Here is a 21,626-nt window from a genome sequence, read left to right as displayed (position 1 = left end):
AGGAGTTCAAGCAGACAAATTCTGTTTAAAATGTAGGAGTAAAAGGACAGGAATAAATAGGCAAAGGAAGGATTTAGGAAACATAATGTACAGATCTACAAAAATGTTAGCTCAGGGCTAATTGGTAACCATTAAAACAAACAGAGTGTTAGAAAATATTAAAAAACTCTCATAGAGTAAACCAGAAACATCTTGCTTTCAGCCCTGAGGGTAGTAATATTTTCTGTACTTTCTCTAGTTTAGTCTTCTCATCTGAAAAATGATACATCAGGAAAGTAACTGTACAGCAAAGTGCAAAGATGATAATTAAAGTTTTAATGGCTTCCATATGAGGAACAATTAAACGGATCATGATTCTTCTGGCTAAAAAATTAGAACTATGGGAGGGTATGTGGAGATCTACAAAATCATGTGTGGTATAGACTAAGCAAATAGACAGTTGCTCACAGTTGGGCCTAATCTGAGAAAGGAAAACAAATGAAGGCAACAGGCCAAAAGAATAAAACAAAATTAAAAATTTTTATGTAGTTAACTTGTGCAACTCTGCCACAGGAGGCTCTATATGTTCTTCTGGGTTAAAAATACCTGGATGAGAAATTACCTTCTATGAAGAGAAATACTGCTATTCTTTAAGAGAAATCCAGCTATTACATCTGAAGACACCATCACAATGGGCTCAAAAAGGCCTGGGTCACAAGCTGCTCCAGTCTGCAGTAACATTTTTGGCAAGTGCTATTTCATGCTTGTCCTGTCTGTATGCTGTTGCCTAAGCAAAGCTACTATCACTGGTGACAGATGGACTTTGCTCTGATAAACCTGATAAAACTGTTGCCATAGTAGGCCCTGATTTGCCCCCATATGAATTTACATTTCTGTGTGCATTTCTTTCAACGATCATTGTAGATTTAATACAAATTGGTTTTTGGCTTACTTGGCAATCCCTGCCTTGACATTATGTCTCTGTCCTTTGCCCACCAGATTCTCTGATTTACCAGAATTGCTTCACACAGAGTTGTGCAAAGAGCAGGATACTGATGGCAGAGTTTAGTCAATCCACCCTGTCCCATTCTCACAGCTAATCCTGCAGGCGTGTGGGATCTAATGCTGGATGAGGTATGTTATCCCTTCAGAGGGGATTATGGAGAAGATAGGCTCACAGCAGGGAAGGGGTTATTCCTTCCCTTCCCCCTTAACATTAACCATATTAAGTACTGAAAGCAACTGGAGAAGGAGAAATAAGTTCTTTATTAAATGCAAACTCCATTCCATGCTTCCCCCCCTGAAATGATAATTTGAAGTATACCCTCTTTGAAAGAGTTCTTTCAGAACAGCTGCTTTCTGAGAAGGAACCTGAGTTGTTTTGCTTGTGAGAAATACAGATCTTGCTTAAGCAGGAAGGTACTGCACATGGCTACTTTTTCTCCTTTAGCAGGTTTACTGTATTCATAAAATCCATCTTTAGCTGTCCTCCAGCACAGGAAATCCAAAGAAAATCCTAGAGTGGCTTTTGAAAAACTGAGGCACCAATGTGGAAATAGTAAGATTTGGACATGTACTAGTTGTTTTTATTTCGTTAAGACTGAGAGGAAACACTTCCATCAACTTGGTCTGTCAGATAATCTCTGATTTCCAGTTGAGGCGATTTATTTGTTCACAGATGACACCAAGCCGGGTGGGAGTGTTGTTGTGGTGGAGGGCAGGACGTCGTGTTGGGAGATCTGGAGATCATGTCACAGGTTGTGACATAGCCTCAAGCTGTGCCAGGGAATGTTTAGGTTGGACACAATGAGAAATTTCTTCACAGAAAGGGTTGTTAAACACTGAAATGGGCTGCCCAGGGAGGTGGTGGAGTCCCAGTCCCTGAAGGCGTTTAAGGAAGACGGGATGTAGCACTCCGTGCCATGGTCTACTTGATGAGGTGGTGATCACTCAAAGGTTGGACTCACTGATCTCAGAGGTCTTTTCCACTGTAAGCAATCCTGTGATCTGAGTGGTAAATGTATTATCTATTGTGCTCCACTGGAAACAACCACACTTGCTATGAAAAAAGATGAATTCGTAGCACTCACAGTTCAGTATGCTCATGAAGTGCACATGAAGAGCAACTGTGGGAAAACTCTAGCATCCAAACTTTGTTGTTCTTACTGTGTCCTTTGAAATCTGTTGTCTCACCTTTTCCATTGTTGGTGCAGTAGATGATAGATTTATTTCAAACAGCAAAGCTGTTTTCTTATTGTGTGAAGTGTAATCAATGTTTTGTAAGGAATCTAACATTTCTAACCAGTAATCTACTCTCTCGTTGTTTACGATTGCAATGGTTGCTTTAGAGACATTTAAAAATTGTATTTAGGTCTTCTAGTACTGAAAGCTGTCCTTGGTATAAGGTTCATTACACAATGCAGAAAGATAAAATGTTGGTTTTAAGATTACTGCTTGCATTACTTGGGATTAAATGATTAGCCAATTTATCTGAACAAAATTTTATTTAAGTAGGAGGTGGCTAGCCTATGTCATCATTTTCCAGCAGAGAAGTAAGATGTGGTGTCTCAAAGTTACACCTTGTATCTAGCAAAATAAAACTGCAAAGCATGCAATCAAGTTTTTAATATTATTTTCAGCAATCACAATATTCTAGCACAAAATCAGCAATCTACTCATGGTCATTATGCAAGTCTCAGTTAATGATCTTCAGAATATATATTGGTTTCCTCTGAAAAATACTGGCATATCATTCTCATATACAACCATGGCTCTTTGAGTGGCTGAAATAATATTTTTCTTCTTGTTCTTCCCCAAATAGCCGATTTCTGTCACAGCCCCAGTGCTTTTTTAAACTGTGTTGACTATAAGCAGTGTATTTTAATTGCTCAGAGCTAATGTGCTTATAGCCTTAAATACCCCTTACTGTTCACAGAAACAAGCAGACACTGAGAAGATCAACAGATGGGAGTGCTCAGCTCTGGCTGCTGTTGAAAGGGGGGAAGAGAAAGATAATTATGTAGTTTCTTAAAAAAAATAGGCTGAATTCTTTAGAAAAGGAGTGGCCAGACATAGCAGAGTCATTTACATTGCAGTGTGGTCTCAAGAGGAATTCTGCCCAGAGTTCTGGGACTGCTGCAGCACTTTCACTCCTTGCTTTTATTCATTGAATGTGAATCATATAGATGTGCTGAGTCTGTTTAAGGATGTCACACAGAGAAGGAACCTCCCTTAATATGACACTTATAGTGCCAGTTTTACAGACCTTGCAAATTACTTCATGAAGCAGCAAAAAAGAATGAGCGTGTGTATGTGTGTCATCTCTGCTGGGTGGGACTGGTGAGTTTAGCAATCATGCTTGTTTCACTGTGAATCATAACTCCTGACTCACTGCCACAACAACATATGGGTCAGCCTCACAAAGTGGAAACAGGACAGCAGGATTAGTCTTTGCAGCAGTAGATTGCTGTCAACTTCTCTCTGAAGTGGTTGAGCTTCTCAGCTTCTGCTGCACATTGTGCATGACTGGCCTGTGAAAATCTTTGACAGTGTCAATGAATTAAGGACTTTGTCACTTCGAGAGGTGCATGCTCCTGAGACTTGTGTGTACCTAGACAGCCTAAACAGAACCTATACATTTCAAGGCCTGTTTTCACTTGTGATGGCACAGAGAGACAGGAGGACAGCCATGTAGTTAAGGGGACACTCTCTCATCATGAATTTGAGAGCTCATGCTAAACAAAGCAGTGCTGGCAGCTTAGCTCCCTTGACCCATTGCTGTTTCTGCAGTCTTCTAATAGCAAATACCATTATCCCCACATTGAAGCTGTGGAAGTAAGGCGGATGGTTCAAGTGAATTTACCAAAGGCTCCCAGGTGTCTTTCAGACACAGAATGAGACTGAGGGAGCTCTTTGTTGTTTATTCCAGGTTGTCTCTCATGGTAATGGCTGATTATTACTGACACACTCGTCTCTGTTGCCAAGGTTACCCTGCAGCTGGTTCAGCAGGAACAAACTGGATGGAGCTCCTTCTCACCTTTACTTGCTCCCAGCGCCTGCATAAGGGCACTGCACCATGCAACTGCTCTACAGTCCCTTGAGGGGACATAAAATGCAACGGTCCTTTCATTACTGATCCCAGCCCTGAGGGAGTGACTATAAATAGCTTCCCATCTGTTTTCATGGCCAAAGATATAGCCAAGTCTGTAATACAGTGGGCAGGGAATTTTAATGGTGAGAGTACACGATATCATTGTCAAGATGTCCTTTCTCTGTCACATCCCTGAAGTAATCAAAAGCTCAGGAACACTGATTGCATACATTTGCACTAGCTGAGATGGACCGACATTTCTCTAGCCTGAGCCCTGTATCGAACCAGGAACAAAGCAGGCTTCATGCAAGACTGTAAAGGTGAGAGGAAGCTCTGAAGTGCAAAGTTTCTGTCTGTCTGTCTGTCTCTCTCTGTCTCCCCATAGCAGTGACCTACCTTGGAATAAATTATGCCAGTTTTTGACCATCAGGCTGCTTCCCTTAGTGATGTATCTAGAATAAGGAAAGTATATATGCATAATTATTTATAAATATTATCTCCAGACAAATTGATCTGCTCTGTGCTATTCTGTGAGAAATGCAGAGATCACTGAGAAGAAATCAAGAGGAAACAACATAATAGCATTAAAAAAACCAAAATCTCCAGTGTTCTTCTAGGAAGACTGATTATCAGGCAGGGCTAACCGCTATGGCTTGACCCTGCCACATCAGAGGTCAGGATCAAATGGGACAATAAACAACAAAAAGAGAAATCCTCCCAGCCCTATTCAAGGGATTGGGCTAGTTAGGAGCAAACAAGGACTCCTGAAGAGTACTGAAGGGCAGGCAAGCAAAAAGACAGGCACCCATGAATTACATGTTAGATATCGCTCCCAGTTCAGAGATGACTTCAATGAAGAAACTATACAAAAATTTGTTGAAAGATGTTCTGATCATTGTACATCTTTCAATGAATAAATAATATTCTTGTTTTGAAGGACTGAGACACCTTAATTATCCTACAGCTGGTTCCTGCAATAGGCCTGGCTTTCCAGAATTAAAATAGATAAGCAGACAGCAAACAGGCTGACAGCAGCATTCAGATCCAATCTCAAAGTGAGAGACTACATAGTTCCACCTGAAGGAGGACAACTTGGGGACATACATATTCTCAAAGGGCATGCCTAAGAAGGTCTAGAACATTACATCCATAAGTATGAGATATAGAATTGTTCATTTAGGGCATGTTTTCCCTTTTTTCTTGCATATGCTCATCATTAAAGATCTGAATGCCATCCTGACCAAATCTTCATTATGATCTGAATCAGGACTAATATTCACATTGAATAGTTTAATTCTATGGCTGCAGTGGGAAAAAAACCAAATCCCAGAATACAAATACTCTCTGACTTCAAGAGATTAAGTAGCTTTAGTGGAATGCTTTGCACTTTGGATATGCCTTCCAAATTCAAATCCTCATCCTGATCATGCTAAGACCCCAGAATTCCTGTACACTTCAACAAAAACTAGAGAGTATAGACATTCTGCTTTCTTGCATGACTGCAAAGCACAGTCCAGACTACAAAAACTGTCACACCTTCAACAAATTTTAGATTATTCATTACAAAGAGGCACAGCGCTGTTGTAAACACAGCCAGCCGTTTGCACATCTAATTATAGAATATGTTTCCATAGTTTAATAGGATAATTACTGTTATTGTACTCATCCTGGGAGTTATTTTTCTGAGGTAAAAGAGTCAGGATACCAGATCCTGAAAGTGGAAGAAGCCAGGCAACAGAGAGGTTTACCACAAAAACACAAGAGAATGGTTTCTGTGTTGACCCTAGAACTCAGGTGAAGGCAGATGCTCAGCAGAGGAGCTGTGCCCTCTGCAGCCATCGTCCCGACAGAAACCACGACGGCCTCACGAGTGCATCTGCCTTGTGCAAACTGCAGACATGGCCTGATCGCTTCTTTTGGAGTGACTGGTTGTGTGACTGATTGATGTGACTATGGAGGAGCCTGAACTTGTTTATATTTGATGGAATCAGTCTCTGGCCTGCCTAGAGGCTGCCCAGCAGGGCCAAGGACTACAGCACAGGTTGAGGAATCTCACATCTGACATGTACTCTGTTAATTTTAGAAGAGTTGCACTTCTTTACACATGGCCTGAGGTAGGTTTCAAGCCATAATAGCAGGTTAGCTGAATTGGTTATAAAGAGCCTTTCTCATAGGAATCGGGAAGAAAACCAACCAAACAACATTCTTGGCTTTTAAGGCAGAATGTAAGATGCTGGTAGAAAAGCATGTGGTGTCACGTACCAGCTGGCCCTAGTGCCGGTTTGTCCCCAAAGGAGCCATGTTTTGGTGGCAGGCCCGGACCAGCTGCTCCCCGCGGGAGGTGGCAGCTGGCCCCGCTCCCGCACCGGGCTCTGGCCGCCCGTCTTCGTGCGGCGCGAGCAATGGCAGAGTCACTGAGGCTGGAAAAGCTCTGAGCTCATCGAGTCCACCTCGCCAACCACACCGCAGCACTGAATGCCACGTCCAGTCCTTCCTTAAACACCTCCAGGGGCAGGGACTCCACCACGTCCCCGAGCAGCCCATTCCAATGTCTAACCACTCGCTGCCATTTTATTTGGTCACTTTTCTCCCCACGGCCCCGGATTCTGACACCGTCAGCAGCTGCAAAACCCGCCGGGTCCCCTCGCTCCCCTCAGGTCACGGCCCGGCCGCACAGCTCGCCCCGCCGCAGGCCCCGCGCATGCGCGCACCGCCCGGCCCGGCCCGCCCGCTGTAAACAAACCGCGGGCGGCCCCGCGCAGGCGCAGCGCCGCCGCCGCAGCTGCGCACGGAGCGTCGGGCGGTCGGGGCCGGTCCGGGGGCGCTGCCGGGATGGACGAGGACGTGCTGACCACCCTCAAGATCCTCATCATCGGCGAGAGCGGCGTCGGCAAGTCCAGGTGAGGGAGCGCCCGGCAGCCAGCCTTCCACAGCCTCTCCTGGCCGGCCGGCTCCGGCCTAGGCCTCTGGTCGGACAATGCCGTCTGGGCGCGGCCTGCGCCCCGCAGGGCCGGGCCCGCGGGGGGAGCTCCCTTCCCGGCCAGCTCTCCGGCGGGCGAGAGGTTCCCCCCACCTCCTCTTCCTCCTCCTCTTCTTCTTCATCTTCCTCCTCCTCCTCCGCGCTCCCGCAGCCGCGGGCCCCGAGCTGGTGTCTGCCAGGCTCAGGTGCCCGCAGATGAAGCGGGGCTTCTGGCGGGCCGCCCAGGTCACCGGGCCGCCCTGTGCCCGGGGCAGCGTTGCGTGGTGCGGAGATGGGTGCCTTTGTACAGCTCCACAGGGCTTTGGGGTTAACGTCTAGTCGATAATACGGATATGCAGAGTCACAAGTGACCCAGCTTTGGGTGTGTGAGGGGGAGCACGGGGACGCAGCAAAGTAGTTGTAACACAGGTTTTTTTTGCTACCTATAGACTTTATCGAGAACATTGAGGTTGATTTCTTCCTCCCTGCTGTAGTCATGGCTTTGGCTAAGCTGTAGATACCAATCTTAAGGAGCTGGAATTTTATTTTTGTGTGTGCGGATTTGTTTTTTTTTTTTGACAGTAATATAGTTCTTATTAAAGGGTGTAGGATATAAATGCAGGAGGGCGTCTGGGAATGTACCACACCGGTAATTTTATATTTGATGTTTTTGTGGCAATAATATATGTCCTCTGCCGTTACCTCAAATTGCATACAAGTTGCTAATTAGGGGGAAAAAGGCGCCCGTATTTGTTAAAAGTCTGTCAGTTGCTTGTTTGAGTTAGCTACTGAATTGATAATTAGTACAGTAGGCCCCTGGTGACAGACATGACCCCAGCAAATTTCTTTTAGTTGATGTCACCTCACATATGAGTGGCCACATGGAAGAATTTTTCCTGGGGCAGATAAAACACAGGGGTTTTACATACCTATTTATATACACATTTCTTTACATCAGAAAGCTTGTTAGAAGAGGAATTATGTGGAGGAAGTAAAAATGCCATTAAATTATAACAGTGGAGTTGTTCAGGTACAGGAACTTAATATAGAATTATTCTTAAATTTATGTCTCTTACCTATTGGTTGACTAGGAAAGGTCAGATGCTAAGCAGGTATTAGCAAGGTGGAGTAAGTGGTTGGAGTCCTGCCTTCTGAACAAATGCTGTCTTAAACATGGTCCCTGTGAGAGTGCTATGCTTTGTAGAAGATAATAGCTACCTATGAAAAGAAGGTAGAAGTTGGCTGGGCTAGGCATGCCAGACTGGTGATATGATGGCTTTATTCTAGTAGCAGTATAAAGGTTCCATAATTTCTCTGTTCTGAATGAAACTGGTATTGGTTGTAACTAAAAATAGCTGCTCTTAAATAGCATCCTTATAGAACTATCTGTGAAATCTAAAAACCTGTATGCTGTGATTTAAAAAAAATATTATTATTTTAATTATTCTTTGGTAAGTAAAGCTACCATTTGCTTTTGGGGTTCTGGAGTAAGGAGAGAAAAAAACGTTAGTCTTAGTGATTAGTGATTAACTTGGAGTTTTCACTCATCCTCATTGAAATAAAGGAATTTCAGTGGTCACTGTTTTTGTCAATGCAGAACTGTGTCCAAATGCTAAAAAGCACTTGAATTCTAAATTCACACGCAAAAAAAGGAGAAAAGAACAAGGTGGTGGGGAAGACCAAAGAGTAAATAAGGCTTTGTTTTGTTTCTCCATTCTGGAAATGAGTAGAAGTTGTGGTTGTAGCAAACAGCTGCCTGCCACATGCACTTGCCACAGATGCATAAAACTGTTGATTTTAGGAACTGCACGCTCAGAATCTTTGTCTCTCACAAAAATATTTACATTTGACACTGGTGGCATTATGGGCACTCCTTTAAGGGACCCTGCATTGCCATGGTGTGATGTGCTGTTTAATCTTAGTTGTAACTTTTTCTATTGGTAGGAAACACATTCATCAGGATAGGGGAAATGTGTACATGAGTTGTTAATGCAAAGAAATACAAAATCATAAAATGTTGGGGAGCTATTTCTACTCTTCAGCTTCTGTGTCTTTATTTCTCATGGGTGTTATCCTTGCTGTTCCCCTGTGTCCCCAGTTCAAGGAATTATTTCTGCGATGAAAAGCTGACTTGGAATTTATTTCTCAAGCTTACAGAAATATTGTGTGAAGCAATATTGAAACAAAACAAAAAATACTACTTTTGTACTAAATTCTTGGAGAAGAAAAATAGAATAAGGTTGAAGTAAAATGCTTTGCAAAGCAAATCACTTGACTGTTCAGGCAACTGATTTGACAACTTGCATGCTACTTTTTTTCAAAGAGACATTCTTGGTAGTGCATGCAGAGATAAGTGCTCAGGTAGCAGAGCGTGTCTGCTCTATTCTTTCCATGTTCTTTTCTTTTTTCCATATATTCTCTTCTAAAAAAAAATTAAAAACCTCAGATGTGAGTTTATTTAGCTGTGTGATCTTGCTGTTCCTTTCAGACTCGTAATTTATAGCTTTCAGCAAGGTATGGATATGCTGCAATAATAGTATCTCCTTTTTTTCTTTTTTCCCTATCAGCCTTCTGCTGCGGTTCACAGATGATACATTTGACCCAGAACTTGCAGCAACAATTGGTAAGTATGTGCTGATACTACCTTAGAAAAACTGATAACATTTTCAGTGTAAAATTGTGGTTTGTTCAGACTTGTCTGAACAGTTCTCTTAGAACTACTACTCTCCTACTGATTTATCTATGCAAAATAGCTGTCAGGTTTTTGACTAATAATATTGCTGTCCAGGCCTTGTGTCTCTGTAATATGATACTTGCTAGCTATCTTCACACTCTGTAGCAGGTAGTGTTAACTCTTCCAACTTCTGACAATACTAGAGTGCCCTGGGCTCTGCCTGGCATCTGCTTTTCCTCTGTAGAGAGGAAATTACAATGTGGCTTTTTTTTCTTCTGCTTAGCAATCAGTTCCTTGGCAGACTCCTGAGAAAAGTAGAAGAGAGCCAAGAATCTAGAGCTGCTGGGGAAAAAGGCAGTGACGTGTCACTGCTGTGCTGCTATTATACCTACCAGCATGGGTCAGTTGTTCTGGGGGAGGGTGACCCAGAATGCAGGATACACTAAGTGGATTGGTTCTCAAAGGAAGCAAAATGGAACTTTGAAGAGTATGATGCAACTCTGTGCCAAAGTAATAACTGAAATTACGGAAAATAGAGATACTTTTTCACACCATCATTTCAGTTGCATTCTTTACTTTCTCTGTAGGAAGATTTCTGTCTAAGAGCTTATATAGCATTTTTTCTTTTGAGTTCAGCTGTTGGTAAGCAAAACCAGCTCTATCTAATTTATTAAGAATTAAATAAATTGAACTTTTTTTTTTTCATTAACATTAATAAGATTCAGGAGTACTATTTCATATAAAGCACTGAGAAGCCAAGGGGAGGAACGTGGCCTATTTTTGTTCATTCCATTGGTTATAAAAAATGAAGTTGTGCAAGTAGCCCCACCTCAGCTCATGAGGGAGGATAGCATGGAAGGAAACAGGAATGAAATAGATCAGGTGGTGAAAATGGCAATCTTGGATTCTAATCTAACAGTTTTGGCACTGTATATACTTGATATGCCAACCATGCGAGCCAGGCAGTTAGTGCAGAATAGCTACTTCAGCTTTCATGATGTTTTGGATACCAAAAGAGTAGCTCAGTCTCTGAGTGGGGATCTTTATTGTTTGGGGGTTTTTTGTTTGTTTTTAATGGTGGAGCTTCTTTTTTTTTTTTTTTTTTCCATTCTGCTGTTTGTATCTGTGTCAAAAACTGGCATCTTTTGAGAAACTAAGGAAATGTTTCCTGAAGTAATTCTTCTTCGAGTTTGTAAACATGCACAACAGCATGTGTGGTAGCTAATCACTGATTGTTAAATAGTAACAATTCAAGGTTTGTTGCTGGCAGGTCCTACTCTGCTCTATTTCTGGCGTGGAAAAGGAGGAAGAGTACTCAATGTAAACATTACTTCAGATAGAGTTTGAGTTCTGAAACAAATATACTAATCTGGAATGAATGTGATCATTTGGCAGGGTAAGTCAGTTTCTAGAGACTGAGCAAATGCCCTGTTAGGCCCAACCAGGTGATGTTTGAGGTAGTGCTGTGCAGTAGAGCTACTGTGACCCCAGCTGTGCAAGTCCTACAGCATGGTGTGAGGGGCTCTCCTAGGGGATAGCAGATTGATTTTTTTGTCAGCTTAACTGGAAAAGGACAGAATCTAGGTTCTTATTTGTTTTCTTGTTTTTCTTTTTAAACTACTATCCAGTGCCACTGCCATTTTTCTGGTAAATGTATTTCTAAGAAGCAAAATGTCAGCTTTAAATTCAGGGCATGATTTGTTGTTCATATAGATAAAGCAGTTGGAGTGAGTTCCTAGAGGTAACTATTCTGCTGCACGAAGACAGACCCTAGATGCCAATTTCAGGTACTTACAACATGGTGAAATGTCAAAACACTTTGTGAGTCTTGGCTTGGAGTTCTTTCTTGTGCTAATTAAACATACTATTTTGTTTTGAGAGTTGGGGGACAGAAGGACAGAAGAGGTTTTAAAGCCTTTCCTGTTGAAACTGAAGAATATGGTGCTTTTTCAAAATGAATGGACTATAAATAATGTCTTCTTTCAATGTCATCTGCATACTGACTGCTGAACTGGCTAATGTGACTATATATTTTTTTAATTTGGATTAGAAAGTGAGGAGAACTTTGGTTGGTTTGGTTTTCTTTAAGATAAGAACTGCACGCAAACCCACGGTACTGAGGAAAGCCTTGACAGCAGTACAACTGGTCCCCTGTGATGACCTGTTGAGACATCTTAACCTTCATAGACTGCACAGACCTACTGAGTGCAATTTAAAAGAAACCTTAAATGATTGTTTCATGTGGCTTATTCTTCAGAACTTAGTAAAAATCCTGTGATATTCTTTGAAGAATAAGCTGCTTCTGGCAAATACTTCTGCTTTAGTAGCTTCAATTGGATTAAACATGTTGTATTTAACCTGGCAGATTACCTGTCCTTGTATTCTCTTGAGAATGAGGCTGGCTTGTTTGTTGGGTTTCATCACATGGTTCTTACCAGACTACTTGTACCCCAGTATTTTCTGTTGGCCTTACTGATCATGCTTGTCCTCACTTGCTTTTTCTTTGTAAGAGAGATTCTAGATAAGTGTTCAGTGCAATCCGTATTTTGCAAATTAAGTGACGTATTGAGATCTTATGTCTCTTAACTTTTTAGCTTTCTTTGCATTTGGAGTCCTCAAACTCCTAAACTGTCCAACTTGTCACTTACCTACAACACAAATACTACACTGTAGCTAATTGTGTACTTCTATAAACACAGCATAGCATTACTGGCCTGAATGTGAGAGCAGTATCAGTGTCAGAGCTGCTTCTTACAGGCTGTAGTATGTTAGTGTGTAGCGCTGAGGCAGGAGGTGTTAACACACAGGAGTACACTCTAGTAGTGCTGTCTTGTTTCTGGCTGCCTTCCAAGGCATGGTGGAAGGCACTGTCAGCTTTCTGCTGTCAAGGCAGACACATCACTCTTGCAAGGTCAGAACTGATACCTGTCACACAAACATGTCTGTATTTCACTGTTGGTTTTAGGAAATAGAAGCATCCTGTTTGTTCAATTCCACAAGATTTTCTTGAACTTTGATTTTTTTATATTTGTCTTTCCTTATAGCAGATAGGCAACCAAAAACCTCTGTATTTAAAAGCTTTCTTTTTGTTAATTGGCTTTTATATGTGTTGAGCTCCTTTGTTTGTTAGAAATCTATTTGAATTGCCTCAATCACTTTAAAGGGTGGATTTTGGTGTGTTATTAGTCCATTTTCATACTTTCGTTTTTCAACAATTTAATGCATGGGGTTTAGTCACTATTTTAGTTTTTTATTTTACTTGCATTGGTCTTGCAAAATTCAAAGTGAATTTTAAACCAGCAGGAAAGCTAACATAAAGGTGTATATATCCATTTCCATTAAATGAAAATTGCTGAACTGTGCAGGCACAAGATACAGAATCTGTTTACCGAATGGAAGGAGAATAGTGTGGCTTCAAAATACATAAAATATGTTTGTCTTAAGGAAGAAATTTTCTTTCTTGAAAATATTATGATGTCTTTTGTCATGTTAAGTATCCAATAGACTTGTAATATCTGCAGTTACAGGTTTTGGTGCCAGACTAATGGATAAAAGAATGCACTGTGAACTGTTGGACTTGCTGGCCTAACTGCGGATGGGGATTTTTGGAGTTCAGGGGAAGAAACATGCAATTACAGTGGAAGAAAGAGATTCTGTTAGTCTGAAAGTTACCGCTGAGTGCTGAAAAGAGGACAGAACAGAATGTTCTCTAGGATTAAATTGAGTCAAATTGCTAGCATAGCAATGTTCTGTGAAATAGATAACGTTCTAAGAACTGGTGTTTAAAATAAAGCTTATAACGACTGTTCTGTGAACCTAACTGTAGAATAATGTACCATTCTTCTGCATGGTACTGGGCATTGTATTACTGCTAAGGTAGGGACTAAGAGTACTAGTAACTGAAAAAAACTTAAGTTCTGTTCAGTTACTACAAAAGTTGGTGTACTTTGGGAAAACTTTGCTTGAAAGAGAGCATGGGCTTCTTCCAGTGCAGAATGTTGTCTGAAAAACACCTGACACTTCAGGGAACACTTCAATGAGCTGAAGCTGTGAAACAGTGGAATCAAAATTGTATTTGCCTTTTTTGAAACAAAACTCTTTTAAAGTTCAGTGAAATGGATGTTTTCATCTGCTTATAATATGCAGTTTCTTAATCATCCTATATATATTTGTGGCTTTAAGTTGAATTTGTTTCAGCAGCTGTTTGTATTTGTTTGTAATCTGCATGAATTTGGGAATGTAAGTGCAGTGCACTCATCCCGAGGCCCTAATCATTTTGTATCAGAATGGTTTAATCTTTTTCTGGTAGGGAGTCTGATGATTGACATTGCAATTCCAAGTACAGAAAGGTTGCTGTTGCACGTGAAAGTTGTTCTTGTAGAAGTATCAACTTTCCATACTGCTACTTCATTTTAGAGCTGCTGCCTGGTGAGAAGTGAAAGTCACTCCAAAATACTTAAAACTTTTTTCTAGGTAGTTACTTGCTATTAGTAACTAAGGGTTAAATTAAAGCATAATGCATCATAACTCTGATGAGCTCTCAAACAGATGCGTGTCACTATATCCTTTAAATTTGCAGTCACTAACATGTTGTTCTCCTTGGCCTGAGTTTTGTGCATCTTGTCCTTGAGCAATTGATAGGCTGCTAGTTCCTGGGGTGGAGGATACCTGAAGGGGGAAGAATTGTTACTTGTTGGAGTAGGTGACTGACCAGCAGAACCATTATCTTGTTGTCTGTTTGGAGAGTGTTTGTGAGTACTGAATAGAAGGTTAATCCATTTGAATTCTAAACTTGAAAATTTGTCCTGGAATACGTGTTTTAATACAAGAGATACAGTATTTGACTTCCATAAAATATTTTAAGTCAATGGCTTAAAAGGCCTTTAGGCTTTTGCAAGAGCATGTCAGCAAGAAAACCTTACATTTTGAGCAAGGTTCATAAATAGGTAATGGAACTTACTCTTCCTGCTTGTGTCAAAACTTGGGGGTTTTTTGAGTTTGGTTTTATTTTTTCCTATTTCTCTTTATTGTCTTTTTCAAAAATAGCTGTAATATGTTTGAAGAACGAAAATGTTTTTCTTTCTCTAGGTGTGGACTTCAAGGTGAAAACTATTTCAGTTGATGGAAACAAAGCTAAACTGGCAATATGGGTGAGTCTCTCCTAAGTTCTTCATGTGTTGCTTTGCTTTAGGAATAGCTAGGGTTTCTATAATGTATAGTTTGTACAGAATCCCTTTTTATTAGCATGAAGGTGATTTGGAGAAGTGGGAGGTTAATACTGCAGCATTCAGAAATTGCAGTGAACTGTGGGATGACTGGCTGAGGGGGTAGTTCTCCTGGCTGTGAGCTTCTGCACTACTAATTGCAGATCTGGTTGGGAAAGAAGTAGAGAAAAGGATGAACTAAATGGTATTAAATCAGTAGAAGGGTGCACTTCTTTACTAAATTTTGCCTATAACACTGAAGTTGTGTATTAATAGATTAAGAATTACAGTTGTGTGCTCATCTGTTACCTCTTTAGACACGTTTTTTGTCTAAACTTCATAGCCATCATATAAAGACTTTTATAGGCTCAACATCAGAATTATTTGTAGCAGATGCATTTCAAAGAGAGAGGGGCAGTGTTTATAATTGTAGCTTTAGTGGGTTCAACTTCTGCTCTAGTTAAAAGTAGAGCTTCCATTACAACAAGCAAAGAAAAAATACTTCCAAGCTTTTAAAAAATATTCCTCCTTGTGTAAACCAGCCTTCACACTTATGTGACTTGAAGCACATTTTTGAATAGTCAGACCCAGTTGTGTCTTCTTGTACCAAGCAAGATTAAAACTTTGTTTCTCATATAAGTAAGATATCAGACCTTTGTTTCCTTGGGAAGTAGTAGTAGAACATGAAATGTGTATTGCAGTGTTTCTGTAGCTTGGAGGGTACTTCATACCTCACTAACAAACGGGACTTATGTCTTAGTTACAGTAGTACTTATCAGTGAAATAAATGGGTTGGACAAGGAAAATAAATGCAATAGCTTGACAGAAAATAAAGAATGCATACAGGAGGAAAACCAGACTGATAGCAAAACAAGGAATGATAAGTTAGGGGTTTTTTTTCTTTCATTTTGGTAAATAGAAAGAAATAATCCTGAGGTAAACTGGAAAAGAAAAGCTTGTGAAAGTGCATCATGACACAAAACCAGTTTTGGATGTGTGACGTTCACTGAGTGGCTTGTAGAATGTAGAAGTCTACAAGCTTATCCAAGTCTACTTTGCTTATCCAGGTTGTTTCTCAGGGAATCCACAGTGTTTCATGTGTCACTTCTAACCTGGGTAAATTAATAAAGTTGTTTAAATATTCTGTGCATAAAGCCTTCAATGAGTGTGCACTATAACTTAATCTCTGACAAGAAAACAGCATTCTAATTCTGGTCAGTTTTGTTGGTGTTTTTTTTTTTTTTTTCCCCAGAGCTATTGACCTTTTAATTTTAGGATGTAAATCAACTTGGCTTAAAACCAGAGAAACCTCTGACTTATTCCTGCTTCTGCTGTGTTATAGCATGTTAGTCCATTTACCCAGATACTCAGTCAAATTTAATTGGACCAAGTGATTGAAGTGAAGGAACTGGTTTTGTTGTCATGGGCTGTGACATGTTAGAAAATGTTAGTACTGCAGCTATGCTGCTTTCTTGCTGGTTGCTGCAATACTAGCTGCAGATCAAATGCCTTCGCAGAAATGGCCATCTTACAGTTATATAATCCAGTTACATATTGCATCTAGTAGTTCAAAGGTGCTTCCTGGGACAGGCTACATCAAATCTTAAAGTTAATCTGTAGTAAAACAGCAGGGGATGGAATAAACTCAGCTAATCTGCTAGTGGAATATAGTTTAAATCTTACTCTGTATGTTCATCAGAAGTAGAATACCTGAAAGCTAAATTGCATTCTGCTCAAATTCTGAATAATGGAACTTTTTGAATGGCTTATTAGGATACTGCAGGTCAGGAGCGGTTCAGAACATTAACCCCCAGTTACTACAGAGGTGCACAAGGTGTTATCCTAGGTAAGTATATCTTTGCATGCTAGTTCAAATGTTTGTGGTTTTCTCATGCACTGGAGTTACACAAACTCATATAGCCTTTATATAGTATCTAAGTGATATTTAAAATCTTTGTATCTGTGTTGAACAACTCATATAAAAACATCTTGGTGTCTCGGCTTCTTTCTCATGTAGTCAACCTGGCCAGCTTGAGAACCTCTGATTTTTGCATGAGAATAAAAGCTACTGCTGTCTGAAAGGATAGCTTGGAACTTTTGTCCTTGTGCTGTCACAAATTTGTCTTTTATTTATTGCGTTTTGCTCGTGCTTACTAAGTGCAGAGTGAAAAAAATTCTCCTCAGTGTAGTCTCTCTGTATCAGTATGATACAGCTTTTTCTCCTCCCTGTTGTTTTTTTCCTAATGAAATTAATAATATAAACCATGTGGAATCTGACTGAGGTTTTTTGGTATTTGTTTCCCAACTGATGGAATGTTACACAATCAGAATCACTTAGAAAAGACCAGCTGGACATGTAGAATGCACCAATCTGTGTTTGAGAAACCCAGGCAAAACCCATAATTTTAGCTTCATGGTGAAGTCTCATTTGTACTTTTATTTTTTGGTGTATGGAAGCATGTTTGCTAGGCACTGAGCTCTGAAGTTCTCCACTGCTAGGAGTGAGGAGCTGACTAAAGCAAGGGCAGCGATGTACATTTAATATTCTTGAAGTTGCTTCTGACTTTAGAGAATCTTGCTAAGCTATTGTGTCTAGTTAAATTGTTTAATGTGGAGTAACATCTATCATGTGACCTCCTGGTAGGTTTCCCAAGTTGTGAGTTGCGTTGTCTTCCTGGTATAGGAGGGTGCTGTCAAAACATGTTGTATCAAGTCACTTAATTGCACTGAACCTGCCACTTACTGACTGTTGAAAGCTGTAAAAAAGCACTGTTTGGGAGTGCTTGTTTGGGAGATAGAAGGTTGCTGTTTGAGAGATTTGCACTCCCCTTTCATTCAGTATCTCCTGACTATTTCTTTGTTACCCTGTCTTCCAAAAAATAAGGTTGTTCATGCAAGCCAAGTTACAGATTTGATTGAAATAAGCTGTTTGTGCCTGTCTGCACATGGGATGTGAAAACAAAGGGAAAAAAACCCACTTTCATAGCTTCAGTACTGAAGGTTGTGCCATTCTGTTTGCATAGCTGTTGTGTAGTGATTTTAGGTATCCTACATGAGGGATCAGCTGGTGTAGAATTCCTTGGAGAATGATAGTCTCTAGTCTGTAAGCTAGGATATATCAAGGAATATTAGCTGAGAACTGTAGGTAGCTGAAGCTTGGAGTTGTTCTGCATCAATTATTTGAGCTGTTAGATGTCCTTCTTTCTTTCCAGTTCTTCATACAGAAGGTAAATTTGAATCCTTAGAACTCCTTCAGTTTTCTGATTCAAAAAGCCATCATTTTTGCTACTTTTGTAATGTAAGTTGTAATTCTTGGAAAAATATTGTGAAATAATATCACTAATATCTTTCAGTTTATGATGTCACAAGAAGAGATACTTTTGTCAAGCTGGATAACTGGTTAAATGAATTGGAAACTTACTGCACAAGGAATGACATAGTGCAAATGTTAGTTGGAAACAAGATTGATAAGGTAAACCAAATTCAACTGCAGTAAGTAATCTGCTGGTGTATTTTGTTAATAAGGAATATTAATACTTTGTTTTATTATAGGAAAACCGTGAAGTTGACAGAAATGAAGGCCTCAAATTTGCAAGAAAACATTCCATGTTGTTCATAGGTATGCTATAGATACTTGCAGAGATCTTTCTTGATTTTTGTTACATAAGGAAAAGTACCAATTCTGTAGAATTGAGAGTCTTTATGTGTACAGTCCAATTAATGATATTTCTCACCTTTGCTGGGCACAAAGATAATGGGTGTTCCTGTTTTTTAAAATTGTGCCTGTCCAGATACCTGTTCTAGCTGTGGATGATTATCTAGAAATTCATAAGGATGAAGGGCAAAGTACAGGAGCTCCATAGCGTGATGAAACCTGTTTTGGGTTTGGAGTTTTGTCTGATTTCTTTCCCCAGCTTACTTGCTAAATTAATAACAGAAGCAAAATGAAAGAGGAAAAACTGGTGCTAGTGGCCAGCCTTCAGTATAGCAAAATGGCTGGCACCTGAGAGAAATCTGTATTAGAACCGGGATGTAAAAACACATAGGTATATAATTAACTTATGAATGGTGGGTGGGATTGAATAATGACATAATTATGAATGGAGCAAATATATTAGTCTCATCTTGCTGCAAAATGAAATGGGTCTTGTAGGCAAAGCCATGTAATGATAAATGAAAAAATGCGTGTTGAAGTGACTGTTTATGCATATGTTTATTATGTGTTTCACCGAAGGATCAGAAGGGATTATTTTACAGGATTATTCCAGTAGCAAAGCAGTTCATTGATATGTACTCATTCATTCTTGTACTCAGACTTAAGTCTTCAGTCAGAGATGAAGAATGTAATTTTGTTTAGTGTCCTGCTATGTTTCTTTTTAGCCACAGCGTCAGATGTGAAAATAAAAGCTCAAAGTTGAGGCACAATCTATTAAGTGTATGGGAGATGAAAACAGAAATGAAAATTAGACTATAAGTGTGCATATATATGTGTATGTATATATATATGCATGCTACATATGCTAAGTATCTGCATGGCTGCATAGATGAACAGGGCAAGGCCTTGTGGGGCTTGAACAATTTCTGATAGTGTCTGTTGTTCTCATAACATAACCTGTGGGCAGATTTCTTAGTTTTGGTTAAAGTAAGGATCCTAAGTGAAATTACCTAGAATTCTGCAAATTGCAAAAGGAATGAGATGTGTTATTGCTTTTATCAGATGAGTTTTATCATGGAGACTGACCCAGAATCCTGCAGTATGGATCCTTGATTCATATGGTCTGTGGTACTGCAATTGTGATTAATGTACAGAACTGAAATACAGAACAGCAAACAGGTTTTTCAGACAAGAATCCAAATTTTTCTTACTGGAGTGCTTTCCACAGGAAAATAAAGCTAAGCTGTAGCTGTCTCTGTATGTTCTGGTGAAGTTTGACTTGAAAGCTCTTCTATTAAAAATATTTTGAGATGCCACCTGTGTGGTGACAAATCCCCATAGCTGCCAATTTTGACACCACTATGTTTTTAGGAATAGGCTGTAGAACTTTTAAGTCTGTTGTAAGTTGAAACTTAACCAAAAGAGAAATATTAAACAAGTTACCAGAAGTTATGCTAACACTTGGCTTTTTGTGTCCCTTCTCCAGAGGCAAGTGCAAAAACATGTGATGGTGTGCAGTGTGCCTTTGAAGAACTTGTTGAAAAAATCATTCAGACTCCTGGACTGTGGGAAAGTGAAAGCCAAAACAGAGGTGTAAAGTTGTCAAACAAGGAAGAAGGATATGGAGGAGGAGGAGCATGTGGTGGATATTGTTCTATGTTATAAACTTTGGGAAGCTTATTCTTTGCATATTTAAACAGATAGTTACATCTTTCTGTACATAAAGTCATTAAATGCTATTTTTAGGGACCTTGCAGTTTGCACATATTTGTTTTGTATCATGGCAGTGAACACTTGTAGAAAAAATGTTCTGCAGCTTTCCCAGTCTGAAAATGTTATGGTAAGCATGCCCAATTTGCAATCTTCAGGTTTTTATAAGTAGCATTAATAATGTGCAAGAACAAATGCACTAAAAATTTTACAACTGTATACATTAATTGTGTAACTATTCTAAACAAATCCATCTAACAAATACTGCATTGTATGCTCTTTGTCTTATTTTTAAATTCTGTTGAAATTATAGAACTATATAGTGTGCACAGATCTTGGAAACAGTATGAGCTATAAATGTTACATTTCATCTCTTCTAGTAAATGCTTTTTTAAGGTAATAAAAGCAGCAGGATTATACAGTTCTTAGACAAAGCTGCTAAAATTTTGTCTTTCAGCAGTGCAGTCTAAAACACAAATTGGCACAGGCCCTAGTTGGCATCAGCACTTTCTTGAAGAGATGCTTTGAAAGCTTCTTTTGCAAAGCTGGGAGACGCCATGTTTTCCTTTTAATCATCACTTCAGTTGATGGCTTAACTGGAGTTTTAATCCTGTGATATTTATATACTAAATTTGTGGTACTCTTGCACTCTAGGTTTTTATGATGGTCTACTCTAGACTTGCTGCAGAAAGTCTTCATTATTGGCAAGGGGTCTGAGTGATGTCATTGTTCATTCATTGTGAATCATTTTGCCACACTTCAGTATGGATTCCTAATTTTCTGAAATGTTTGTTATATAAGTTTATCTCAACTGTAGCTCACTGTGACTGTGAGATCTCTTATCACGTCTGCTTTGTGCAGCTACTTATTCAGAAATAAAACTGTCACAGACACTAAATGGGAGGCTATAGGGCTTCTTGATCTCTGTATGAAAAAATACTATTGCAATGAGTATTCACTTGAATTTACTGTATCAAAGCCAATGGTTTGTTTCAGAAGACTTGTATAGACTTAAATAAATTTTTTTCCACAGTATTCAACTTTTTTTAACCTCTTTCTATTGCAGAGTTCTATATTTTCTAGCACATATGGTTAAACAAGGTCATTTCGTACGTACAAATTATTTCTAAAGGACAAGACAAAGATGCTGTGCGGGATTTTTAAATAATCACTACAGTGCAGTCAGTAAATGAGTTATTAGGCAGTTTCTTGTAAATATAGTGAATGACAGCATCTTTTATTACTGCAAGGTTTTGTCTAAATGTCAGCATACATGATCTGTGTTTTGCAGCAGGTCTTGGCTGCTTCTGTTAAAATACATTTTCTTCTTTACATGGAAACTTTATTTTCTATTC

At 39.6% G+C, this 21,626-nt stretch overlaps 1 protein-coding gene across 1 annotated transcript; it reads left to right on the top strand.

Annotated features, from left to right (window-relative positions):
- The first annotated feature begins 6,838 nt into the window (after positions 1-6,838).
- RAB18 (RAB18, member RAS oncogene family) lies at positions 6,839-21,306 on the top strand. Its single transcript, XM_066551967.1, has 7 exons — positions 6,839-6,969; positions 9,596-9,651; positions 14,791-14,852; positions 16,680-16,752; positions 18,260-18,378; positions 18,459-18,525; positions 20,048-21,306. The coding sequence occupies exons 1-7, from the start codon at positions 6,902-6,904 to the stop codon at positions 20,224-20,226; spliced, it is 624 nt and encodes a 207-aa protein (XP_066408064.1). The 5' UTR covers positions 6,839-6,901; the 3' UTR covers positions 20,227-21,306.
- Positions 21,307-21,626: the final 320 nt, after the last annotated feature.

The sequence above is a fragment of the Molothrus aeneus genome, chromosome 1 (assembly GCF_037042795.1).
Source record: "Molothrus aeneus isolate 106 chromosome 1, BPBGC_Maene_1.0, whole genome shotgun sequence".
Taxonomy (NCBI): domain Eukaryota; kingdom Metazoa; phylum Chordata; class Aves; order Passeriformes; family Icteridae; genus Molothrus; species Molothrus aeneus.
This window is presented reverse-complemented; position numbering and strand designations above follow the sequence as displayed.

What these genes read in the sequence shown, in the direction of transcription:
- RAB18 (XM_066551967.1), top strand. Translation starts at nt 6,902, where the DNA reads ATGGACGAGGACGTGCTGACCACCCTCAAGATCCTCATCATCGGCGAG. An exon ending in AGCGGCGTCGGCAAGTCCAG is followed by an intron (nt 6,970 to 9,595) that starts GTGAGGGAGCGC and finishes TTTCCCTATCAG; the next exon opens with CCTTCTGCTGCGGTTCACAG. An exon ending in TTGGAAACAAGATTGATAAG is followed by an intron (nt 18,379 to 18,458) that starts GTAAACCAAATT and finishes GTTTTATTATAG; the next exon opens with GAAAACCGTGAAGTTGACAG.